This window comes from Diceros bicornis, chromosome 5 (genome assembly GCF_020826845.1).
Source record: "Diceros bicornis minor isolate mBicDic1 chromosome 5, mDicBic1.mat.cur, whole genome shotgun sequence".
Lineage (NCBI taxonomy): Eukaryota > Metazoa > Chordata > Mammalia > Perissodactyla > Rhinocerotidae > Diceros > Diceros bicornis.
In genome coordinates, this window is record NC_080744.1 from 68,223,013 (window position 1) to 68,249,827 (window position 26,815).

The following is a 26,815-nucleotide window of genomic DNA, read 5'->3' on the forward strand; positions in this document are numbered from 1 at the left end:
CCCTGTGGCTTAGCGGTTAAGTGCGCACGCTCCGCTGCTGGCGGCCCGGGTTCGGATCCCGGGCGCGCACCGACGCACTGTTTCTCCGGCCATGCTGAGGCCGCGTCCCACATACAGCAACTAGAAGGATGTGCAACTATGACATACAACTATCTACTGGGGCTGTGGGGGAAAAATAAATAAATAAAAATTAAATAAAATAAAATAAAATTGAAAACAGCGACAAAAAAAAAAAGTAGCAGGGTAAGGGAGCACAAAGGGAATTAGTAATTCGGAAGGCACGAAGATAGCTGCCGTTTGGAAGTAGGGACTAGATTAAAAGTGCACTGCCTCATGCTTCCTAATACTTCGTTTAGGGGATAAGGCTAGGACCTCAGCATAAGCTGTAACTGGCACAGGGTCACCAGAGCCATAGATTAAAGCTTTGACAAGTTGGATCTATCAATCTCCACCATACTCTGGCTGTGTTAACTCTGGGTCAGCTAAGAAAAAGCTAAGACATCTCATACTCTGCCAAGGCTTTCCTAATCCTCATTGTTTCTAAGAGCTAAACTCCTCCCTTGAATCATCCATGCTTGGGGACAGGGTAGAGGCAGAGGGCAGGAGAAAAAGAATGAACTCACCGAGTGGTCATGACAATCACCAAGACTTTTTGCTCCCAAACCATGAGCCAGAAATCACGATAGGTATTCTCCAAAGGGCCTGGAATGAAAGAAGACAGGGAACATGATGCTGGGAAGCACTTCTTTCCTTCTTAGGTTCTCCTGTTCTTCTCCCAACTACTAATTCCAAAGCACAGATGCTGGCTCTCTGCTCATCTCACTATATCCATGCTATTCAGAGTGGTCCTTGGACTACCAGCACCAGCACCATATGGGAGAGGTTAAAAATGCACAACTGGGGGGCCGGCCCCATGGCGTAGTGGTTAAGTGTGCGCACTCTGCTGCTGGTGGCCCGGGTTCAGATCCCGGGTGTGCGCCGACACACTGCTTGTCAGGCCATGCTGTGGCGGCATCCCACATAAAGTGGAGGAGATGGGCATGCATGTTAGCTCAGGGCCAGTCTTCCTCAGCAAAAAGAGGAGGATTGGCATGGATGTTAGCTTAGGGCTGATCTTCCTCACACACACACAAACACACTAAATAAATAAATAAGTAAATAAATTTAGAAATGCACAATCTGCATTTAACAAGATGCCCAGGTGAAGCTGTAGGTAGGTTACAGTTTGAGAAGCACTGTTCCATACCCTGTCAGAGCCTTATCACCAGGGCTTCAGATATCACATCCAGACTGACAGTGTCAACTGTGCACATGTCTCTAGCTGTTTTCATCTCACCTAAGCCTTATATTCACCTACTGAACCATTCCCCTTCCGTGTCCCGTCATCTCCTCAGACCCAATATGTTTGCTATTCAGTCTCCTCCTGCAAAATTAGCTTTCTCGCTCCACTTTCTCATCTCTGTTAAGAGTACTGGCATTCTTAAATCACTCAGTCTTAAAAAGTTGTAGTCAGCTATGACTTACTCATTTCCTTCATCTCCCAGAAACAGTTACCAAGTCCTAGAGATTTTTGCCTTTGAAATATTTTTGGTTTTTACCCTTTTGCGCCCATCCTGGTCTCCCTGCCCAATTTCACTGCCACGAGGACCACATTGTCTTTTCTCTGAGTTACTGTAATACCCTCTTGGTTTACTTTTCTGAATAAGAGTCTTTCTCTTCCAGTCTATTCTGGATACTCTGCCAGTTTAAACTTTCTAAGAAACTGCTTCATCACAATATAGATAACCATGCTCACTTCCGCCCCTATTCCTTTGCTCAAGCTGTCTCTCTCACACCTCCAAGGCCATTCATTTTCTACCCATTTTCAAGTGCTGCCTCTTCCTTGAAGCTTTCTCGGACCACTACATTCTCACAGGGCTTCCTCTCCTCTCAGATCTTGATGGCACAGCTAGATCAAAACAGCTTAACCATTTAATGTATATGGTCTTACATCAGTCATTTTACTTTGTGAAGATTAATCATGTCTCAGCAAATACGGTGCTGAAGGCAAAGGCCATGTCATCAAGTTCTCCTTTTAGAGCTAGAACCTGCACGGGGCTGGGCACTCAGTCAGAACTTTGAAGATACTTCTGGGTCACCAACTCCCTTTCAATCAAGGCAGTAACAACTCAGGAGAATTCCTTGTACTTTCCCAGTGCTTTTTCCCCCTTTGCTTTCAGGGAAGCAGGGCAGTACCAAGGGTTGATTTTGTCCTGGAAGTCTGCTGCTTTCACTACCATTTTTGCTAAAGCCTTTTAGCAAGCATGAACATTTTATGATACTCAGATTCCATCTTTACAGAAGTGTAGACTGCCAAAAGCATGCGAGGCCTTGGGAACAAGCTAAATGTCTAACAAGAGAGGATCAGTTAAATTATGGCATACCCCCAATTTAAGCAGTCCATAAAGGTGATGTTTTAAGATGTGTATTTTTTGCTATGGAAAAGTATTCACAAGATACCATCAAATGAAAAAAGAGACAATGTATAGAAACAGCCCATTTTGTTAGATATTTTATACATCTATATCTATTTGTATGCATAGAAAAACGTTTAGAAGGGGATGCTGCAAAATGTTAACATTATGGGTCTTAGGGTTAGGAGTGATTTTCATCTTCATTTTCTAAATTTTCTACAATGGACGTGTATTACCGAAGTATGCATGTCAAGAAGATAATAAGAACACTCTTTCCCCATCTCTGACTCCTAGCTTTGTCTACATCCCACTAGCCTGTACCACAGCCACTCTTATATACTTAATTTTCCACATTTAAATCACTGGCAAAACTGATGTTGCCAATCAGAGCACCTGATAACCCAGATACCACTCAAACTCAGGCTAGGCAGAGGAGGGTCATAATTTCCTCAAAGGCCTAAGAGAGAGATTTAGAAGGGAAAGCTGCACTTCCCAGATTAGACTCTTTTTTTTTTTTGGCAGGGAAAGATTCGCCTTGACCTAACATCTATTGCCAATCTTCCCTTTTTTTTCCCCCTTCCCAAAGCCCCAGTGCATGGTTATATATATCTAGTTTTAAGTCCTTCTAGTTCTTCTATATGAGCCACAGCCACAGCATGGCAGACAGGTGGTATGGTTCTGCAACTGGAAAACGAACCCAGGCTGCCAAAGCGGTGAGAGTGCCAAACGTTAACCACTAGGCCATCACAGCTGGCTCAGATTAGACTCTTTATCAAGTGGACTTCTCTGAAGAAATAAAGTCAGCGGTTTATGCTGACATGGGTGAAACAATCTGCTGACTTGGCTTGCAAGGACTTTTGAATCAAGCAGACATGTTTTCAAATCCTGGCTCTGCTATTTACTAGCTGTGTGACCCAAGGTCACCTAACCTCTTTGGGCTTCACTTTGGTCATGGATTAATACACCTTCCTTGCAGAGTCTCTATAATAATTAGATGGAGATTATATACCTGATATATAATAGATACTCTCAGATGACAGATATTAGTAGTAGAGATATTATTATGAATAAGAATCAGAATACTGAATATATAGCCAAGAAGGTTAGCCAGACGAACCAGCCTTCTCAACACCATAGGACCCCATCTTCCAGTCCTAACAGACCGCTGACACCTTCTCAAGGTGATCAGTCCTTAACTCAAGAAATCTCTCTCATATTCCTGGAGGAGTTTGAAATAGGGCCTTCAGAGCCAGCCTAAAGGATCCAATCCCTGCATAATTAGCAACTCTAAGCAGTGCCTTTGCCTTCTAAACCTAGAGAAAGGAGCATTCTGAGGCCGTCTATAGCCACTCCTTACCCTCCGTAAGCCCATCCATGCCAAGGCCATCCCCCTCAAGAAAGCCCCTACTCTCAGGCAAATCACATCATATCCTATACGTAACAAAAATCTTTCCTGATAGTTCTCTTATTTCTTCTCAGGGTCTTAAAAGGACTCCTTTTGAAGGGAGTGGTCCCCCCTAGGGGAAGAAAATAAACCTGTGACCACCAGACCAATTAACAATGTACCAAGAATCCAAAGGCCCTTTTCTTCTCCCTCAACTTTTATTTTGAAAAATTTGAAACCTACAAAAAATTCAAAGAATAGTACAATGTACTCATACATTCTTTAGCTCAAAAGGTATCGTTTTGTAACATCTGCTTCTCTATATATACATACACACATTTTCTTTTTTACTGAACTACTTAAAAGTAAGTTTCGGACATTATGACATATATGTGACTTGAACACATGTTCAGAAGAATAAAGACCTTCTCCTATAGAATAGTACTCTTATCACACTGAAGCAATTAAACACTGATACAATAACAGTATCTAATAGTCTCCAATTGTCCCAATAGTTTGTCCTTAACAGTTTTTTCCTCCAAATTGAGGTTCCAATCATGGATCACACATTGCCTTTGGTTATCATGTCTCTTTAGTCTCCTTTAATCTAGAAAGTCCCCTGCCTTTTTTTGTTTTTCATGGCGTTAACTTTGAAGAGTCTAAGCCAGTTTTCTTATAGTATGTCTCAAAATCTGGATTTGTTTGGTTTGTGTCTCATGATTAGATTCAGACTTAAAACTGATAACATACAACATAAGCTGTGTTATACAGTTCTCACTGTATTCAAAAGGAAGAATATAATATCTGTTTGGTCCATTAGTGGTGATACTAAGTTTGATCATCTGGTTAAGGAGGTATCCACCAGATCTCTTGCTGACCACGCTCTGCAGTGGTCAAAGGGCCTTAAGTCCATATGGTGGCCTGTTATATCCTCCTACGTTGTGATTTCTGCGCACCCTCTTTGAAGGCAACCTAGTATTCTCCTTGAGATAGCAGAGGCCAGGTCAGAAGAAATACTGGTGCCCACAGGAGCATTTACAGAAACTCCATCTGAAATCTACTTAGGGCCCAGTACTTCACTGTCAGACCTAGCACAGACCATCCCTATCAAAAGACTGTTGGTGTGCTCTGTGATGGTACAGAGACCAGCAAAAGCCTCTTAACAGCAATACCCATTCATAGATTGGACTCAATCTCTGGAAAGTCCTACTGCCATTCTTGGCCTCCTACTGGACATAAAGAGCTCCTCACTGGCCAGTGAGTTCTGATGTCCAATTCCCTTGGGTTGGCACCACTAAGACACAGTCCAAAACCTTGTAGTAGTGTTGTGTGTTCAAATCTCCAGTTTATCTCTATGCAACGAGGTTCCAGGTACACCTAGTACAGAAACTCTACACTTCTCATCTGTCTTCCTCAATAACCCCCAATCTCTTGAAATCTTTATGAAAGGCCAGGACCTAGTGGCCACAACATCACCTCAAGTTACTATTTCCTTTAAAAATTATGCTATCCTCTGGTGCAAGGAATCACAGGTAAATGACACAAAACTAACTTGTGAGGAGGCAGGCTAACTTACCTTGTGTACCAATATAAGCATTCTTCTGCTTGTAGCCATCCATGAAACTGGCATTGATGTAATCTGTCTAATGATAAAAAAGAAATATCATTGCAGCTGCGTGGAATACACCATTTGGGTGGGAAAAATGATGTACTGGGTAAATAAAACCCAAGGTGTGGATATTCTCTTCTTGTCAGGCAGAAAATGAACAGTGAAAGGGCCCATTCAAAACTACAATTCCACAAATGTTGCTGGAACAATTAAATATTCACATGCAGAAAAATCAAGCTGACCCATTCCTCACACCGTACACAAAAACGAACTCAAAATGGATCACAGACCTAATGTAAGACCTAAAACTATAAAACTCTTAGAAGAAAATATAGGATTAAATCTTTGTGACCTTGGGTTAGGCAAAGCCTTCTTAGATGTGACACCAAAAGCACAGCACCAAAAGGAAAAAACAGATAAATTAAACTGCATTAAAACTGAAAACTTTTAGGGCTGGCCCGGTGGCTTAGCGGTTAAGTGTGCACACTCCACTACTGGCGGCCCGGGTTCGGGTCCCGGGCGTGCACCGATGCACCGCTTCTCCGGCCATGCTGAGGCCGCATCCCACATACAGCAACTAGAAGGATGTGCAACTATGACATACAACTATCTACTGGGGCTTTGGGGGGGAAAAAAAAGGAGGAGGATTGGCAATAGATGTTAGCTCAGAGCCGGTCTTCCTCAGCAAAAAAAAAAAAAAAAGAGGCGGATTAGCACGGATGTTAGCTCAGGGCTGATCTCCCTCACAAAAAAAAAAAAAAAAAATTGAAAACTTTTGTTCTTCAAAGACACAATCAAGAAAATGAAAAAACAACCCACAGAATGCACATATTTAATAAGAGACTTGTAGCTAGACTGTATTAGAACTCTCACAACCAAGTAAGTAAAAAGACAACCCAATTTTGAAATGGGTAAAGGATCAGAATAGCCATTTCTCCAAACAAGATATACAAAAAGTGGCCAACAAGCACATGAAAAGATGTTCAACATTATTAGCCATCAGGGAAATGCAAATCAAAACCACAATGAGATACCACTTCACACTCACTAGGATGGCTATAGGTAAAAGACAGATAATAACAAATGCTGGCAAAGATGTGGAAAAGCTGAAACCTTCATACACTGCCACTGGTAATGTAAAATGGTGCAGTCACTTTAAAAACAGTCTGGCAGTTCCTCAAAAGGTTAAACACAACCTTATTTACCAGTTACCATATGATCCACCAATTCCACTCTTGAAGAAAATGAAAATATATATCCATAGAAAAACTTATACACAAATATTTATAGGAGCATTATTCATAAAAGCCAAAAAATGGAAACAACTCAAATATTATTCAACTGATGAATGGTTAAATAAAATGTGGTATATCCACACAATAGAATATTATTTAGCAATGAAAAGGAGTGAAGTAGTGATACATGCTACAACATGGATGAGCCTTGAAAACAGGCTAAATGAAAGAAGCCAGACACAAAAGGCCACATATTGTATGACTCCATTTATATGAAACGTCCATAATAGGCAAATCTAGAGAGACAGAAAGTAGATGACATGGGGGGAAATGCAGAGTGACAGCCAGAGGTATGGAGTTTCTTTTTCAGGTGATAAAAATGTTCTAAAGTTGATTGTGGTGATGGTTGCACAACTATGAGAATATATTAAAAACCAGTGATTTGTACACTGTAAATGGGTGAATTGTATGGTATGTAAATTATATCTCAATAAAGCTGTTATTTACAAAAACGGAGTCCATTAGGACTTGCAGCACTTCAGCTCAGAACCAAAAGGGAAGCAAGCCAAGCTACCTGAGCAGGAACATCTATTCCATGCTGCCACACACAAAAGGCAAAGTGTGACTGTAGAAGGAAGAAAGCTATACCTCCTATCTAGAACCATCAACAGCATGGGCCAAACACCCAGGCTCCATTACTATGTGAATTAACACAAAGCAACAGCCAAATTTGGAGGAGTCTCAATGAACAGCTCCTAACTCACTCTCTTCTGGGGGCCTTTCCCCATCTCCCAATGTCCTCAGTCTTACTTACTTCAACATCATTAGCCATCAGAGAAATTAAATAGGATTTAACTTTTTCTTATTTTTATTATACCTCCTCACAAGATCTCTGCCAACATCTTTTAATCCAAGTTCATAAAAAAGAAACACAGATGCAGCTACAGTTTCAAGTCCTAGCATAACTAGTTGAGAACACCTAGCAGCTCGGATGGATAGTGGATGGCGTGGAGGGTTATAGGAGAAAAAAAGTTCCAATAGCAAACTAGCGAAAACCCATACTCCATTCCACCCTAGAGAGGTCAGAGTGACTCCCCAATCCATCACCCCTTCCCCACTGGGTCCCATCACTTGGAGCACAGTCTGAACTGTCTGTACTCCACAGCCACCCTCAGAAAGCATCTCCAACTCATGATAAAACCCATGTTACTTGGATATGTGTCCATTAGCCAGTCAGTTTACCAGCTTATCCTCCCACCAATTATTTCTTTTCGGTTGTTTTGTTTGTTTAGAATCAAATGTCTTTATTTAAAATGAAAAAATAGGGCCGGCCCCCTGGCTTAGCCGGTAAGTGCGCGCGCTCCGCTACTGGCGGCCCGGGGTTCGGATCCCAGGCGCACACCGATGCACCGCTTCTCTGGCCATGCTGAGGCTGTGTCCCACATACAGCAACTAGAAGGATGTGCAGCTGTGACACACAACTATCTACTGGGGCTTTGGGGGAAAAATAAATAAATAAAGTTTAAAAAAAATAAAATAAAATGAAAAAATACTGCTATTTCTCCAGAAATAATGTTTTCTTATATGTATCAAGAAATATCCTAAGACTTATAAACTCTTAATTTTATTTAATTTTTTTAATTGAGGTCACACTGGTTTATAACATTATATAAATTTCAAGTGTGCATCATTCTATTTTGACTTCTGTATAGACTGCATTGTGTTCACAGCAAAAGTCTACTTTTTATCCATCACCGTACACATGTGCCCCTTTACCCCTTTTGCCTTCCTCTCTCCCCACTTCCCCTCTGGTAACCACCAATTGGTTCTCTGTATCTGTGTGTTTGTTTATCTTCCACATATGAGTGAAGTCATATGGTAATTGTCCTTCTCCATCTGGCTTATTTTGCTTAGCATAAAGAGCCTCAAGGTCCATCCATGTTGTCACAAATAGCAAGATTTCATCTTTTTTATGGCTGAGTAGTATTCCAATGTGTGTGTGTGTATATATATATACACCACATCTTCTTTATCCACTCATCCATTGATGGGCACTTAGGTTGCTTCCAAGTCTTGGCTACTGTGAATAACGCTGCAATGAACACTGGGGTGCATATATGTTTTTGAATTAGTATTTTATTGTTCTTTGGATAAATACCCAGAAGTGGAACAGTTGGATCACATGATAGTTCTATTTTTAATTTTTTTTTTTTTTTGCAAGGCAGCTTAGCCCTGAGCTAACATCCGTTGCCAAGCCTCCTCTTTTTGCCAAGGAAGATTGGCCCTGGGCTAACATCCATGCCCATCTTCCTCTGTTTTATATGGGCTGCTGCCACAGTATGGCTTGACAAGCAGTGTGTCAGTCCACACCAGGGATCCAAACCTGCGAACCCCGGGCCACCAAAGTGCAGCGCGCGAACTTAACCACTATGCCACCGGGCTGGCCCCTCTATTTTTAATTTTTTGAGGACTCTCCATACTGTTTTCCATAGTGGCTACACCAGTTTACATTCCCACCAGCACTGTACAAGGGTTCCCTTTTCTCCACACCCTCTCCAACACTTGTTATTTCATGTCTTCTTAATAAAAGCCATTCTGATGGGCATGAGGTGCTATCTCATTGTAGGTTTTTTTTTTCTTTTGGTGAGGAAGATTAGCCCTGAGCTAACATCTGTTTTGCCAATCTTTCTCTTTTTGCTTGAGGAAGATTGGCCCTGAGCTAACATCTGTGCCAATCTTCCTCTATTTTATATGTGGGATGCCTGCCACAGCATGGCTTGAAGAGCGGTGCATAGGTCTGCGCCCAGGATCCAAACCTGTGGACCCCACGCCACTGAAGCGGAGGGTGCAAACTTAACCACTATGCCACCGCACCAGCCCCTCACTGTAGTTTTGATTTGCATTTCCCTAGTAATTAGTGATGCTAAACATATTTTCATGTGCTTGTTGGCCATCTGTATATCTCCTTTGGAAAAACCTCTGCCCACAGATGTTAGCTCAGGGCCAACGTTCCTCAGCAAAAAAGAGGAGGATCAGCATCGGATGTTAGCTCAGGACTGATCTCCCACACACACACACACACACACACACACACACAAAAAGATCCTCTGCCCATTTTTTGATCAGGTTGTTTGTTTTTTGTTGTTCCCACTAATTATTAAGTCAAGAGTTTCTTGTTCTTCTCTCCTCTCACAGCAGCTGGTATTGACATCATACTACTAGTGTTCTACCCTGACCTACACACCTTCACTGAGCTAAAGGACCATCTGCAGGAGACCCAGCAAGCTAAAAGCCTCACTCACTCCCAAGCAGGCTTCTCAATCCAGGGCCCACCCATAATCAGCTAAAGCACATCCTGCGCCCAGCTGGCATATTCAAGTGGTATACCCCGTAGGACCCACACTAGAAAGCATAGAAAAGTACAAAGGATTTACCTGGTACATGCCAATCAACGCTATTATATAACTAATGTATAAGCTGTTAGTCTTGGAGCTACCTTCATGCTTTGAAAAGAAATGTCACATCTTTAAAGGAGATTTACTTTTTCTTTATAACTAAGGATATCAGCTTTCAGCATTCTTGTCTCTGAGAGCACTGGGAATTCAGCAATTTCAGAAAAACCATCAGAAATGAAAACTGAAAATCACCTCAGAGATAAAGTATAGACTTGAGGGCAAACTGAAATAGCAGGGAGAACCAAACCAAGCATGCTATGTTATGGGCCATGTTCAACAGAAACTGTGACTAATAGCTTTATAATTCCAGGAGCAAATCTGGTGAACAATTCACTAATAAACCTGAATCCTCCATTTACTGTGGATATTAAGCCTCTGCTAAGTTTGCAGTAATGAGAGGGATTATAACTGAAGTGATGATCTTCAGATTAATTATAGGATGACTAGAATAGTCTCCTAGTACACTGGGATTCACTCATTCATTCAGAAATAATTTACTGAATGTCTGATAAGTGCCAGGCACTGTTAGAGGTACTGGAGACAGAGCAGTCAACAAGACAGATAAATACAGATATCTCTGACTCCAGAGCCCCAACTCAACTATTATACTTCACTCCTTCAGAGCATACACTATGATGATCTAAATAATACTGATGAATTTGCCTTCAGTCAGACACTCTTAGCTAATGCTCCTGCAGGAAAACCCTCTGTAAGGATCCTAGACAGGGTTATGAATTCAGTTTATTTGCTTGAAACAGCAGGGTCAAAAGAGATTAAAATCATGATCCTAGGGTCCTGACCCATGTAACATATATGCCCAAATACAAGGCAATGATCTTCTCAAATATTATCTCCTGTAAAAAGAGGGGAGATATAACAAGTCCCTATAACGTGTGTCATGTTAAAGGGGCACTATTTACATTCCTTTACTTTGAACAGCAACCTCAATCAATGCTGTTTTTTTGATGCATATAGAGGTCACCAGAGAGAACTGTTATATCAGAAGGAAAAAGAAGAAATATAACACCTATTTAGTCATTGACCTCAAAATTCTAAGTGTTGGATGTTGCCGTAAACAAGTTATATTAAAGAAGACTTTAAAAAGGAATATGGGCCGGCCCCGTGGCTTAGCAGTTAAGCGCGCCCAAGTACGCACAATCTGCTACTGGTGGCCCAGGTTCGGATCCCAGGCGCGCACCGACGCACCACTTCTCCGGCCATGCTGAGGCCGCGTCCCACATACAGCAACTAGAAGGCTGTGCAACTATGACATACAACTATCTACTGGGGCTTTGGGGAAAAAAAAAGGAGGAGGATTGGCAACAGATGTTAGCTCAGAGCCGGTCTTCCTCAGCAAAAAGAGGAGGATTAGCATGGATGTTAGCTCAGGGCTGATCTTCCTCACAAAAAAAAAAAAAAAAAAGGAATAAGTGAATGATCATGCTACAGAGAATGCATGAGGCACATGATGAATGAAAAGAAAAAACTGTGCTAATGTTATGCTAATAGATTTTTCTGGTTTAGGATAAACTTTCCAGTGATAATACCACGTACTTAAAAGGAAATAAAAATGATGTACTCTGGAAAACTGTTAGGTGGACTCAAAAAAGTAGCGCAAATAGGACAAAGACACAGATGTTAAAGGTATATGTGAAGAGTCTGAATAACATTTTCACTAAATATCTACACAAATATATTATATTCGTGATTTTTAATGTGTACAGATATGACCAAATTAATACATTAAATAATATAGTCATTTGACCATTTCATCTCTATCCTTATTTACGTATATACTAGTTGTCCAGCATTTTTTTCAGATCTTGTAGATGGAAAATTCAGAGGTCACTTAAATCAGTTGCCTTGTACTGATGCATATACACTCACCAATGTGGTGGACAATATGAATATGATTTTACAACTAAGGACTAAAAGGAGAAATAATTGAACATTTATCGAGCACCTACAATATACCATCAGCCTTATGGTATCAGCATTTACATAAAGTATTTCATTTAATTTCCACTTAGTACTGTGAGATGGGCATAGAGAGCCTCACCTATGGTCACAGACTAGTACAAAGCAAAATTAAAACTCAAACCTTATCTCTCTGGCTTAGAGTCCACGTTCTTTCTAGTACAGTACCAGTAAGCTTCACTTTGGAAGAGGCTTAAATTTCCCTCAGTGCTCCTGAAAAGATGGCATTTATCCTTCTACCTGAGTGTGGCCACTTCGTTTTGTCAGCTTCACTCTAGTTTGGTCCAGGCAGGGTACATCTCCATAGCGATTCTTCTCTAGGTTTCCTGGAGACCTATAGGAAATGAAACAGATAAGCTAAAATAAAGAAAAAGTGGGGGCAATGTGTATGTGTATGTACAAAGTCTAGCAGCGCAAAGCTGGGTGTCAATTACTCTTGGAGGTGGAGGCATAGGAGCTTTTCATTGTCTACTCTATATAATTCCATATTGTTTAACATTTTTAGTGATAAGTATGTATAACTATGGAAATGAAGATATTTCCATTCAAAAGAGAAAAATGGTACAGTGCCAAAAAATCTAACTGCAAATAAAATTTTCTACTAATTTCTCAAAAGACGTTCAAAATAAATCTCAAGTTCCAGTTTAACATGGTAGGTTGACAACACGTTTGACTCTACTCCATCCAGTAGCCTCTCTAAAATGACAATAAACTAATCAATACAAACCCAAAAAGCGACAGCAGAGACATCATCTAAAAGATTTCAACCCATTATGGCAGAGAGAAAACAGATGGAAGGATTTTGGCTGACTTGGCCAAGTGCAGAAAACTAGGACCCACAGAGGTACCTACAGAGAGACACAATGACTCACCCTCACCCTCAGAACTCCCACATCTTGGAAGGCAAGGTGAGGCACAGGGCTAAAAACAGAGGAACAAATAAAAATCTGAATGATAGATAGTGAGAATCCCCTGTCCCCTTCTCCCTGTCCTATCCTGTCCTACACTCATAGCCAAGTTTGGACTCTACCAGGCAAAAGAGTGGAGAATTCCTCTCTGGAGAAAGTGAATAGCCCTATATAAAACAATTCTGTCATTTGGAGTACACCAACAAGTTAGCTGATCTTTTTAATTTGAAGTTCACCCATGCAAAGAGCACTTCCAAGCAGGTTTTAAAGACCCCACAACTAAGTGTGAACAGCTAGGGATCTCCAGATAATTAAGGAAAGTCCCTAACACAAAAGAGACCAATTCAAATACACAAGGGGAAAAAAAGCACAAAAAAGAGTCAATAAGAGAAAATGAGTTTTAAAAGGCTATAATTAATATCCTCAGAGATAAAAAAGATACTGTATACATGAAACAACAGGATGCTACGGAGCCAGCCCTGATGGCTTAGTGGTTAACGTTTGGCACACTCCACTTCCCCAGCCTGGGCACGGAACCACACTCCCCTCGTCTGTCAGTAGCCATGCTGTGGCGACAGCTCACACAGAAGAACCAAAAGGACTAACAACTAGAATATACAACTATGTACTGGGGCTTTAGGGAAGAAAAAAAAGAGAGGCAGATTGGCAACAGATGTTAGCTTAGGGCCAATCTTTCCCAGCAAAAAAAAAGAATAGGATGCTATGAAAAAGGAGAGAAGAAAAGCTCTTAGAAATGAAAAATGACGTCCAAGGGCCGGCCCAGTTGCCGAATGGTTAAAGTTCTGTGTGTTCTGCTTTGGTGGCCTGGGTTCACAGGTTCGGATCCGGGTGCAGACCTACACCACTCGTCAAGCTATGCTGAGGTGGCAACCCACATACAAAATAGAGGAGGACTAGCACGGATGTTAGCTCAGGGCTAATCTTCCTCAAGCAAAAAAAAGAGGAAGTTTGGCAACGGATGTTAGCTCAGAGCGAATCATCCTCAGAAAAAAAAAAAAAAAATCCAAAATAAGAATTTTAATGGAAGAGATGAAAGAGAAAGTTAAGGAAATTTCCCAGAATATAAAACAAAAAGTTAAAGTGATGAAAAATGAGAAAATTAAAGAAAATAAGAGAATCGTTCTAGGACAGGTCAGCACACTACAGCCTGGCTACCTGTTTTTGTAAATAAAAGTTTTACAGGAGCATAGTCAAGCCCATCAGTTTACTACCATATATGGCTGCTTTCACACTACAATGGCAGAGTTGAGTACTTGTAACAAAGATTGTAAAGGCCCACAAGCCTAAAATATTTACTATCTTGCCCTTTAAGAAAAAGTCTGTCAATCCCTGATCTAGGAGCTCCAACCAGACTGATAGGAATATTTCAGAGAGAGAGAACTGACATAATACAAAGAAAGAAAGAATGAAAAAAAAAAAAATGTAAAAACGAGTCCTAGAACTAAAGAACACAAGCCTTCAAAGTAAAAGAACCTATCCAGCACCCAATAAAATGAATGGAAAAAAGGACCCACACCAAGGCAGATCATTGTGAAATTTTTAAATGGAAAGATAAAGAGATTATATAAAACTGTCCAAAGAAGAAAAAAAAGATAATTTATAAAGACTTGAGAAGCAATAAGAACAACATCAACTATTTAGCAGCATTAGTAATTAGAATGGCAGTACTTTAAAAATTCTAAGGTAAAATTATTTCCAACCTAGAATTCTATGCTCTAGCAAAATGGTATATAAGTAAAAAAAGAAGAAGATCTAGAACCCAGGAAAGAGGAGCCAATATAGGAAAATGGGGCGGGGAAAGTGCAGGAGGAAAGCTGAGGAGCAAGTCTAGATAACAACCAACCACAGTTTAGATTGGAGCAAAAAAACAAAATGTTCTGGAAGTGAGATCTCCAGGAAAAAAAATGAAATCAATTGATTACCTGATATATTTGACCACTTAGAAAATAATGATGGTGTAAAATAAATCTGATTAAGCCTAGGAAAATAATAAGGATAGGTACATAGAAAACTAAAGCAAACGAAAAAAATTAGAGGGGCCGGTCTGGTGGTGTAGTGGTTAAGTTCACACGCTCCGCTTTGGTGGCCCAGGGTTCACAGGTTCGGATCCCAGTGCGGACTGACGCACTGCTTATCAAGCCATGCTGTGGCAGCGTCCCATATACAAAATAGAGGAAGAGGGGCACAGATGTTAGCTCAAGGCCAATCTCCCTCAGCAAAAAGAGAAACATTGGCAACAGATGTTAGCTCAGGGCCAGTCTTCCTCACCAAAAAAAAAAAAAAAAAAAGATAATTAACTCCATAAGAAACAAAAAATGGAACTGATAAGACTTAATATATACGATCATTTCATAGAAGCCACTTAGCTTCAGTAAAAAAATTTACAGTCACAAAAAGGTAAACAGTGAATACTGATTTAATAAAAAATTGTGACATAACTATGTTGGAAAAACAGTCAAAGGGGACTAGAGACAGAGTGTAAGAGCTAAATGCTTACCTACCATAAAAATCAGTAACAAGTATTATACGCATTTTATTTAGAATTATGGAAGAAATACCAGAAGAAAGAGCTACAAGAGATGAAAATGGATGACTAGGGGAGTGGAATAGAGGGTAAAGGGGCCAGCCCCGTGGCTTAGTGGTTGGGTAAGCACGCTTCGCTACTGGCGGCCCGGGTTCGGATCCTGGGCACGCACGGACGCACCGCTTGTCCAGCCATGCTGAGGCAGCATCCCACATACAGCAACTAGAAGGATGTGCAACTACGACATACAACTATCTACTGGGGCCTTGAGGAGAAAAAGGGAAAAAAAAGGAGGAGGATTGGCAATAGATGTTAGCTCAGGGCTGGTCTTCCTCGGTAAAAAAGAGGAGGATTGGCATGGATGTTAGCTCAGGGCTGATCTTCCTCACAAAAAAAAAAAAAAAAGGAATGGAGGGTAAAGGAGAAGATTGCTATTTATCTTGTCACTGCTTTTTTCTTTGGTATTATTTGGTTTTGAAAAAATTATTTACATATATATTGATTAAAAGCAAAAAAATAATTACAAAGACCACCCATGTAAAATAATAATCTATATTGTTCATGGGTCAAATGTATATCTAACAGCATAAACAGAATGGCCTAGAAGGAAACATACCATATGGATAGTACTAGCACAGCTGCTTCGGTGGAGTGAGGAGAACTGATGGTGAGGATTAGAAGAGACTTCAACTTTACAATGAATTTTCTTTTATTATAATAAAAAAAGATGAAGCAAATAACAAAATATTAAAAATTGTATCAATTCTGATGATAGGAACATAGTTGTTTGTCATGCTATACTCTGTACTTTTTCCATATTTAAAAAAATTCCCTCTTCCCACACAAATAAGCCCAGCTGATATTTTACAAAGTTCCAAGGACAATTCAATGGAAGAAAGATACTCTTTTCAACAAATGGTGCTGGAGCAACTGGACAGCCATAGGCACACACACACAAAAATGAACAACCTAAACCTTACACCTTATACAAAAATTAATTCAAAATGGATCACAGTCTTAAATGTAAAACATAAAAGTATAAAAATTTTAGAAAAAGAAAAAAACAGGAGAAAATCTTTGGAATCTAGGGCTGGGCAAAGTGGTCTTAAACTTGATGCCAAGAGCATGATCCATAAAACAAAAAACTGATTAAAGAGACTTCATCAAAATAAAAACTTTTGCTTCACAAGAGACCCTGTTAAGAGGATAAAAAGACAAGATACAGATTGGAAGAAAATATTCCCAAACCACACATCCAAGAAAGAATCAATATCTAGAATATATAAAGAACTCTCAAATGTTTTTTTTCTTTTTAAATGTGTGTTGTTGTTGTTGTTGTTTTGTGAGGAAGATCAGCCCTGAGCTAACATCTATGCCAATCCTCCTCTTTTTGCTGAGGAAGACTGGCCATGAGCTAACATCCGTGCCAATCTTCCTCCACTTTATGTGGGACGCCGCCACAGCATGGCCTGACAAGCGGTGCATCGGTGCGCACCCAGGATCTGAACCTGGGCCACTAGCAGCGGAGCACACGCACTTAACCGCTACGCCACAGGGCCGGCCCCTTCTCTTCTTTTTTTTTTTTTTTTTGGCTGAGGAAGACTGGCCCTGAGATAACATCCATACCCAACTTCCTCCACTTTATGTGGGACGCCGCCACAGCATGGCCCGACAAGTGGTGCATCGGTGCGCACCCAGGATCCGAACCCAGGCCACCAGCAGTGGAGTGCAAGCACTTAACCACTACGCCACGGGGTCGGCCCCAGAACACTCAAATCTTAACAGTTAAAAAAGATCCAAATAGAAAATGGGCAAAAAACATGAAAAGATATTTTTCTTCGAAGAGGATATACAGATGGCAAATAAGCACACAAAAAGAGGTTTAACATCATTTGCTAATAGGGAAATGTAAATTAAAACCACAATGGGATCTCATTACACATTACTTCATTATTACACATTATTGGTGGAAGACAGAGGCCTAGAGCTGATGAGGATTCTGGGTTCCAGCTCCTAAAGTGGGGGGCTCATTCATTCAAGAAAGAGGCAAGATTAGGAAGTCCTTCCATAGGTGTTCTCTGATTATAACATGATTGCTGGTTTCGGGGATGCCAAGAGGACAAGCCAAGCCTGCTTTTTTAATGCGCAGAAGGGAGACGATGGTAAAAATGATATCTCAAGGATCTCACAGCAGAAGCACCCAGAGCAAGGTCAGGAATCCCCAGGACAAGTGTGCATCGTCTTGGAGCAGCCCAGCGCTCTTCCCTGCTCCATAATACTTCCTTGGTTTAAAACTACAGGGGGGACTACATCAGACTAAAAAGCTTCTGCAAAGCAAAGGAAACCATGAACAAAACGAAACCCACCAACTGAGAGAAAATATTTGCAAATCATTTATCCGACAAGGGGTTGATCTCCAAAATATATGAAGAACTCATACAACTCAACAACAAAAAACCAAACAACCCAATCAAAAAGTGGGCAGATGATATGAACAGACATTTTTCCAAAGAAGATATACAGATGGCCAACAGGAACATAAAAAGATGTTCAACATCACTAATCATCAGGGAAATGCAAATCAAAACTACAATGAGATGTCACCTTACACCAGTCAGAATTGCTATAATTACCAAGACAAACAACAACAAATGTTGGAGAGGATGTGAAGAAAAGGGAACTGTCACGCACTGCTGATGGGAATGCAAACTAGTGCAACCACTATGGAAAACAGTATGGAGATTTCTCAAAAAATTAAAAACAGAAATACCATAGGATCCAGCTATTCCATTACCGGGTATGTAGCCAAAGAACTTGAAATCAACGATCCAAAGAGATTTTCGCACCCCTATGTTCATTGCAGCATTATTCACAATAGCTGAGACGTGGAAGCAACCCAAGTGCACTTCCACGGATGAATGGATAAAGAAGATGTGGTACATCTATATATAATGGAATACTACTCAGCCATAAACAACGACAAAATCATCCCATTTGCAACAACATGGATGGACCTTACCTTAAAAGTATGATGTTAAGCAAAATAAGCCAGAGAGAGAAAGACAAATACTGCATGATTTCATTCATATGTAAAAGATAACAAATACATGGATAAAGAGAACAGATTAGTGGTTACCAGAGGGAAGCAGGTTGGGGGGTGGGTGAAAGGGGTACAGGGACACATATGTACAGTGACGGATAATAATTAGACTAGTGGGGGTGAACACAATGAAGTCTATCCAGAAACTGATAAAGTACAATGTACACCTGAAAATTATGCAGTGTTGTAAACCATTATGATCTCAATAAAATTACTGGGGGAAAAAAAAAACTACAAGGGAAAAAAATACCTGGTAGGGAAAAAGATTGGATGCATATAGGCGTCTTGGAGCTGGGAGAGAAGAAACAGCTGTGTGGGAGAAAACAGTACTCTCCCCACTTGATAATGCTCTGCTTTCTCTTTTTCTTCTCTTACTTTCCTTTGCATTCTTGCTCTGCTTACTGACTTGTTCTTCAATTGCTCTTCTCTCTTACTTTCCTCATCTGTTTCGTAACTCGTTATTTTTCTGCTTTCCTTTTGCTAAAAGGCTCTCTCCCTGCATCTTCTTTAGAGCACACTGACGAAGCTGGACAGGAATTACAAGGGGGAAGAGGTACTCACAGAATCATGGATTCCTAAAACATTTAAGCTACAAAAGTCTGTGGATATCAGAGTCTAACATCACATATTACACACAGGAGAACTGAGGTGCAGAGAAGGGAAATAACTTGTGTAAGTCACAGAGGGGATTTTTGGCTAAGCTGGAACTTGAGCCTGAGACCCACTGGGACAGCTTCCCTAATTTTCAACAGACAGAGCTCAATTTGGAGAGAAAGAAATTTCTGCTACAGCCAATGAAAACATGGTAAGATAAATGAGAGCAACAGTAAGAGAAATGATCTATGTTCTATTGCCAACAATAGTTATCAAGTAGTTATGAACCAGTTATAAACTAGCCAAGTGGTTTAGTGGTAGGATTTGGGTAGAAGGAAAATCCCATGAGGCTAAATTCCTAAGAGGCAACTCGTCTCTCTTCCTGACTGTGCATTATTTTAAATGCACCAGCACCACTTGTCAGAAAGTAATGTTATACTACAAATGCTCTAGGGAGAAACTGCCCAAATGAAAAGACCAGAGATATGTTCCTGAGGACACGAATAGAGAGCCTACATTTTTTTCTTCCTAAAACCACTTGCATTTCAGGAAAATATCAAAAAATGTGTCCATTTACATTTACCATTACAGGGTTCCCCTGTTGGTACCAAAGACCTTGAGAAATTTTAGAGCACAGGATCTTGGCAACAAGCACCAAAGCAGAAGATGCCTCTTTCCAGATGAGAGAAACCAACATCTAAGTGAGAGTGATGCTCCTTAACACAAGGAAAAGCCTCTGCTAAGGAAGTGAGGTGTGGAAGGAGCTAATGCCAGCACATGCCAGAAGCATCTTGGTAACCAATTGGTGGCCCAAACCTTTCCTACTTACATGGAACAGTGGAAAGTGCCAACAGGGTTCTCACGACGGATGTCTTCATACTCCTCATATATCCCCCGCTTTTGCCTGGTGCTAACATAGTCCATCAACTCTTGGATGGTCATGGCTTGGGGACCTGGAACATGCACCGAGTCCCAGTCTAAGGCAGGAGGGTGGGAGAACAGGATGATCTCATCAAAGGGATCCGGGTGGCCATTCATCTGGGGTAGGAACTGGAAATTCCAAGTTGCGAGGTCAATTTTGACGTACCCACCCAGGTTTTCTGGAAGGCACTCCCTGGGCAGGTGCTGGGTGACCTCAGATGTCTTTAATATCTGAATCTGGAAGGCCAGAAAGAACCATGTAAGTATGCGGGGGGTAAAAGACACTAAGATCGCGAAGATCAAGAACAAATGTGCTTATGTTAGGTTTGGAGAACACAATATTTGCTTGAAATACTTGGTATACTTGTAAAAGAGGCAGACCATATTTCATCTGCCTGGGATTGAAGTCCTATGAATTTCCCAAAGGTGTGACTTCCCAGAATGTGTATCAAATTCACTCCTGGAATTAGGTGCCCTGTTATATACCTTCTGAAAGGAAGGTACAGTGAACAAAGGCTTTATACTATTAACAAGGCTTCCCAGTACCATCTCATGCGGGTATTTGCCTTTTTGACTACTAAGAATGCATAGGTAGTGGTTATTTTTGTCAACCCTATACTAAGGCAACCAATTCTAAGCCAGTTAGCTTGTGCTTTACTCGCAGTTAGGTATACATGTTCTCAAAGATAGGTTTCTATGAAAGGAAGACAAGACCAGCCACCCAGAGGCAGGGTAGCCCAGGAAAAATGCTAGAGAAGTAATCCTAATGTCTAATTCTGCTCTCTGCTTGGACACAGCCACACTGGACCAAACTAGCCTGGCTGGTTATTCTTGGAATCTGTGTGGAATGGGAATGCTTGCCTCTCTTGCTGTTGCCTATTCCTGGATTGCCCCCTTTTCCTCCTCCGCCTCTTCAAGGACCAGCTAATAGCGCACCTCTTCTGTGAAGGCCTCCCTGACTGCCTGAGGCAATATGTTCCTTTGTGCTCATGCAGAGCCACAGTCCTCTGCACATGTCTTTCTCTGTGTTCCCTATCAAGACCATGAGCTCCTTGAGGGTAAGGACTGTCTTACTCAATTTTTAATTCTCAGGGCCCAGAGCCTAGACTGTAAAGGTGCTCAATGTAATTTGAGTTTATATATGCATTTATACTTTATACGTTATATATTACTGATATCACCTCATAATCCTATCCTATTATGTCACTGTTTCATATGCTCTTTCTTTCAAGGGTGAGAAATGAATGAGCGAATGAGTGAAACCATAATCTTTCAATCCCAGAACACTCAGGGGATGATAACAGAATTAAGATAATTTTAGACAACACTTCTGAAGTTAGGAAGCAACAAGCTGTTTTAAGGGAAAACGCCAGGAATAAAAGTAGAAAGAGATATAGTAAGAGACTTCTCCGCCACTCTGGTGGTCAAAGGGACTGAATGGTATTTCCAGTTGAGCAAATTCAAACACCAGTTCAACTAACGCAATTATATTAGAAGTTGTTAAATATTAAAGACCTCTACAGCACTAGGCTAAATTTTGGAAGTAGTAGCTATCCCTAAGTTAACCATGGGACACATTCTTTCAGTACTATCTTTATGCAAGGTGCTATAGAGTGAGAGTGCCAGACAAACTATGCCCAGCTTCTAATTTCAAGGAACTTGTAGTTATAGTGGAAGAGGCAGCCTGTACTGAGCTGAGTAAAGAACAAAGCAGAGAATATAAGTGAATACACTAACAGAAACAGAAAGCACTCTGAAAGACAAGCCAGGAGGATTTTTTTGAAGGTAGAAAATAACTGGCAGGTTTCAACAGTCGAGATGGGAATGTATCTATCCACCTCCAAATAAAATAAAGCTAGTTTGCCTTACCCTCTCCCGGACTTTGTCCTTTAGGAGGAGGCTGATGATGGAATAGGGCACTCGGAACCATATGGGTGCTCCCACAATCAGTACCTTCTTCAAACGAGCTGGAAATGCTCCCTGTGGAGAACACATATGAGGATTTAAAGATACCAATTAGGGTACTGCAACAGAACCCTAATGGAACCCGTGACTCTTCAAGCCCAAAGTGGAGGTTTTTTGCTCTTCTCTCCATTCTTACCCAGCAGGGGGAGTCTATAGCCTAATTCAGGTTTCACTTCAGTTGCCAGAGAAAAAGTGGTTAAGAAGAAAGAAATTAAAAGCTGATTTATCTTTAAAAGATAGTCATTTAAATGACTATATGGCACCCAAATATACTGTTGATGAGACAGTAAATTAGTAACACCTAGAAGGCATCTGGCATTATATATCATTTAAAATGTGTGCATCCTTTGATCAAGTAATTTCATTTCTGAGACCCTATCCTAAGGAAATAACCAGAAACACAAAGATTCATAAACAAAAATGTTTACTACACCTTTATTTTTGATAGTTAAAAATAATACTTTAAAACTGGAAAGAATATATATGTTCTGAAAATGGGTAGGGGTTAACAAAATTGGTATATCTTATAATAAGATTATTACATAACTTTTAAAATGAAGATTTCAAGAATTTTTTACAACTTTGGAAAATGCTCACAATATAATCTTAAACAGGATCAAAACTATAATCTTAATTTTGTTTAATAAATTACACACACACATATATACTGTCACAGAGAAAAAAGATTGTAAAGAATTATATCAAAAGTTCAATAGAATTTATCTCTGCTAAGTGGGGTTATGAGTCATTTTAATTTTATTCTATATATTTTCTATAATACTTTGTATTACTTTTATTTTTCACAACCTTATTTAAAATGTTTATATCCTTTGTTCCAGTAATTCTACTTCTAGAAACCTGCTTCAAATAAATTATTTGATGTGCAAAGAAATATAAAAATGTTTGTTGAAAAAACAGTTTATTATAACAAATGAGAAAAAAACAAATATCCAACAACATAGAAATGGTTAAACAAATTATAGAAAATACAGGATAGACTATTATTAAGCAATTACAAATGTTCATAAAATAAAGTTGCTGGAGCTTACTGTATATCGAAATTGTATAAACATAATTAAGAGTATATTGGAAAACATCTAGAAGAAAGTGCCATACACCAAAATGTCAAAAGTGGTTATTTCCGTATGATATCAAAGGGAATATTTTTTCTTAATGTATATTGGTCTGAATTGTCCAAAATTTTCTACAATGAAAATTTTTTTCTGATTATAAGAGTTTTTTTTTTTTTTTGGTGAGGAAGATCAGCCCTGAGCTAACATCCATGTAGATCCTCCTCTTTTGCCAAGAAAGACTGGCCCTGAGCTAACATTCATGCCCATCTTCCTCCACTTTATGTGGGACGCCGCGACAGCATGGCTTGACAAGCGGTGCGTCGGTGTGTGCCCAGGATCCGAACCCGGGCCACCAGCAGCGAAGCGCGGGCACTTAACCACTACGCCACGGTGCCAGTCCCTACAATAGTATTTTAAAGTATAAAAGATAAATATGAAAAAAATTAGTTACCCTATAAATAATAATCAGCATACAAGTATAATAGTAAAAACTTTTGATTTATAATAGTGCTTGTACACACCCACACCACTCACACACCCCATTTCTCTCCCTCTCTGTCTCTCTCCCTGTAAGTCATTGGTCTTATAAAAAAGATGATTTAGGGCCGGCCCCCTGGCTTAGCGGTTAAGTGCGGGCGCTCCGCTGCTGGCGGCCCGGGTTCGGATCCCGGGCACACACCGATGCACCGCTTCTCCGGCCATGCTGAGGCCATGTCCCACATACAGCAACTAGAAGGATGTGCAGCTATGACATACAACTATCTACTGGGGCTTTGGGGAGAAAATAAATAAAATCTTAAAAAAAAAAAAAGATGATTTATCCATGGTGTCTGCTGTTTTTTGTATATATATATATATAAATATATACATACACATATATTACATATATGTACATATTTTTTAGCCTAGAAATAAACTTCATTAAGAAACATGCAAGATAAATAAAATAATTTAAAAATCTTTATTGAAAGACATAACAAAAGACTTAAAAAAAAAAAAGCAGCAGCACAGCATTCCTGGATGCGAGATGACAGTATAAAGATGTCAATTCTCCCTAAATTATTAATTCATTATACCTAAATAAAATCTCAGAGTGTTTTATTTTCCAGAACTTGATTGAATGACTCTAATCAAGAGATGATGATAATTTTTAAAAAAATTTTCTCATCAGGGCAGTCCTGGTGGCGTAGCAGTTAAGTGCGCGCGCTCTGCCACGGTGGCCCGGGGTTCAGATCTGGGGATCCGGGCGCTAACTGACACACCGCTTGTCAAGCCATGCTGTGGCGGCATCCCATATCAAGTAGAGGAAGATGGGCACAGATGTTAGCCCAGGGCCAGTCTTCCTCAGCAAAAAGAGGAAGATTGGCAGATGTTAGCTCAGGGCTGATCTTCCTCACACACACACACAAAAAAAAGATTTCTCATTAGATTTATAATTTTGAAAAAGTGGTTACCTCTGGAGAATGGCACTGGGGTGTGTGAGGAAGGGAGGCGAGTCAGAGGTTTTTCCTTGAATTGCTTTTTAATTGCTTTTATAATTAAAATAAACAACAACTAGTTATAAAATAAAGTTCACTTTCAGTATGTATGTTATATATCAGTGAAAACTTAAAAGCACACGAAAGTGCACGTAAAAGAATAAAAGTGCAAAAACAGTCAAAACAACTTTTAGAAATAAAAGATTATGACGAAGGTTGTCCTACAAGATATTAAACTTTATTACAAGGCTATAATAAATAAAACAGTGTATATGTTGGTCTAGATGGCTAGATCAATAGAATAGAACAGGGAGTCCAGAAATAGATACACCTACCATCTGGGAATTTAGTGTAAGATAAAAGTATTATCCTAAATGAGTAGGAAAAAAATGTATTAGTCAGTAAATGTTGCCAGGACAGCTATTTGAAAGCAAATTATTTTATCTATAATAGTATGTATCACATATAATATGATATACATACTATATATAGTGTAGTATATAAAATTTTTTGAAAAAGAAAGAAAACATAGTAGTATGATGAAAGACACTATAAAGTTGAACAAATTATAAACTGCAAAAAATGCTGATAACATACTTAATAATATTCTTGGGGCCGGCCCCGTGGCTTAGTGGTTAAGTGCACACGCTCTGCTACTGGCGGCCGGGGTTCGGATCCTGGGCGCACACTGACGTACCGCTTGTCAGGCCATGCTGAGGCGGCGTTCCTCATACAGCAACTAGCAGGATGTGCAACTATGACATACAACTATCTACTGGGGCTTTGGGGAGAAAAAAGAAAAAAAAAGGAGCAGGATTGGCAATAGATGTTAGCTCAGGGCTGGTCTTCCTCAGCAAAAAGAGGAGGATTGGCATGGATGTTAGCTCAGGGCTGATCTTCCTCACAAAAAAAAAAAAAGATAATAATAACAATATTCTTTATAGCAAGTCTTATAAATCAATAAGAGATAAACACTTCAATAGAAAAATGGGTAAAGTATATGAGAAGAAAAATTCTGAAAGAAATACAATAAACATGAAAATATGTTAAAGCTCATCAATAATAAGAAAAACACCAAATAAAAACATGAATATGATTAAAATCTGAACAATAAATCAATGTTGATGAAACTGGTGAAAAAGACTATTAATGGGAGTGTAAATTTGAATCAAGTTTTCAGAGGGCTATTCGGCAATATTTATTAAAAATTTAAATGTGTGAATTCTTCAACGCTACAAATTTGATTATAGCAATTTATCCTGAGGAAATGATTGGTCAAATATACAAAAATGTATGTAAAATGATGGTCACTGAAGCCTTTATAATAACACACAAAAGAGGCACGAACTTCATTTTTTTCTGCTTGGTATATCCATAAAAGGAATACTCTGCAGCCATTAACAAAAGGAAAAAAAAATTAGTAAGAGCTATATTAATTGATATAGAAAGATGAAGATACACTGTTAAGTAAAAAATGTCAAGTTACAACCACTGGATATAGCATAACTCAATATTTGTAAAGAAAAAAAATCATAAATTATCCTCACCCTGTGTGTGCACACATACATTTTAAAAGCCTGGAGATATATTCCCCAAACTCTTTATACTGATAATCTCCAAGGAGTGGGATTGTAAGTAATATCTTAGCCTGTCACTTTTTTGTTGTATTGCCTTTGGCAAATTCTTAAATTCTCTAGGCCTAAGTTTCTAGATCTGTAAAATGGGGATAAGTAATAGTAACAGCCATCACACTTCATAGGAGTAATGTCAGGATTAAATGATTCTAAAGCATGACAAGAGCTAAGAACAGTATGCAAAGCATTCAGTAAATATTAGTGATTATTACTTTATATGTGTCTGCATTAATAAAATTTTTTTAATCAATATATTTTAGCCATATATTTCATAATCAGAAAAATAAAGATTTATCCTTTAGGGGGTAAATTCCACAGTGTCTGGTTTAAATGATTCATCTAAGACAATAATTAAACCGTTAAGAATCCACATGATGGCAACTAAAATAGGTTATGACATTTTAAAATTTAAAACCAGAATTAATCTTAAGAAATCTACCAAGATGGGGAAAATCTACTCAGAGCAATTTAAGAAGTCAAAGAT

General features: G+C 39.6%; 1 protein-coding gene across 1 annotated transcript in view; it reads right to left on the reverse strand.

Annotated features, from left to right (window-relative positions):
* The window catches only part of PTPN9 (protein tyrosine phosphatase non-receptor type 9), a 75,092-nt gene that overhangs the window by 5,390 nt on the left and 42,887 nt on the right, over nt 1-26,815 (reverse strand). The window contains exons 6-10 of the mRNA XM_058542115.1: nt 22,051-22,161; nt 20,090-20,418; nt 12,354-12,447; nt 5,414-5,480; nt 624-702 (exon numbers count right to left, since the gene is read on the reverse strand). Of these exons, the coding sequence (XP_058398098.1) occupies nt 624-702; nt 5,414-5,480; nt 12,354-12,447; nt 20,090-20,418; nt 22,051-22,161 (680 nt within the window). The remainder of the gene's footprint in view (nt 1-623; nt 703-5,413; nt 5,481-12,353; nt 12,448-20,089; nt 20,419-22,050; nt 22,162-26,815) is intronic.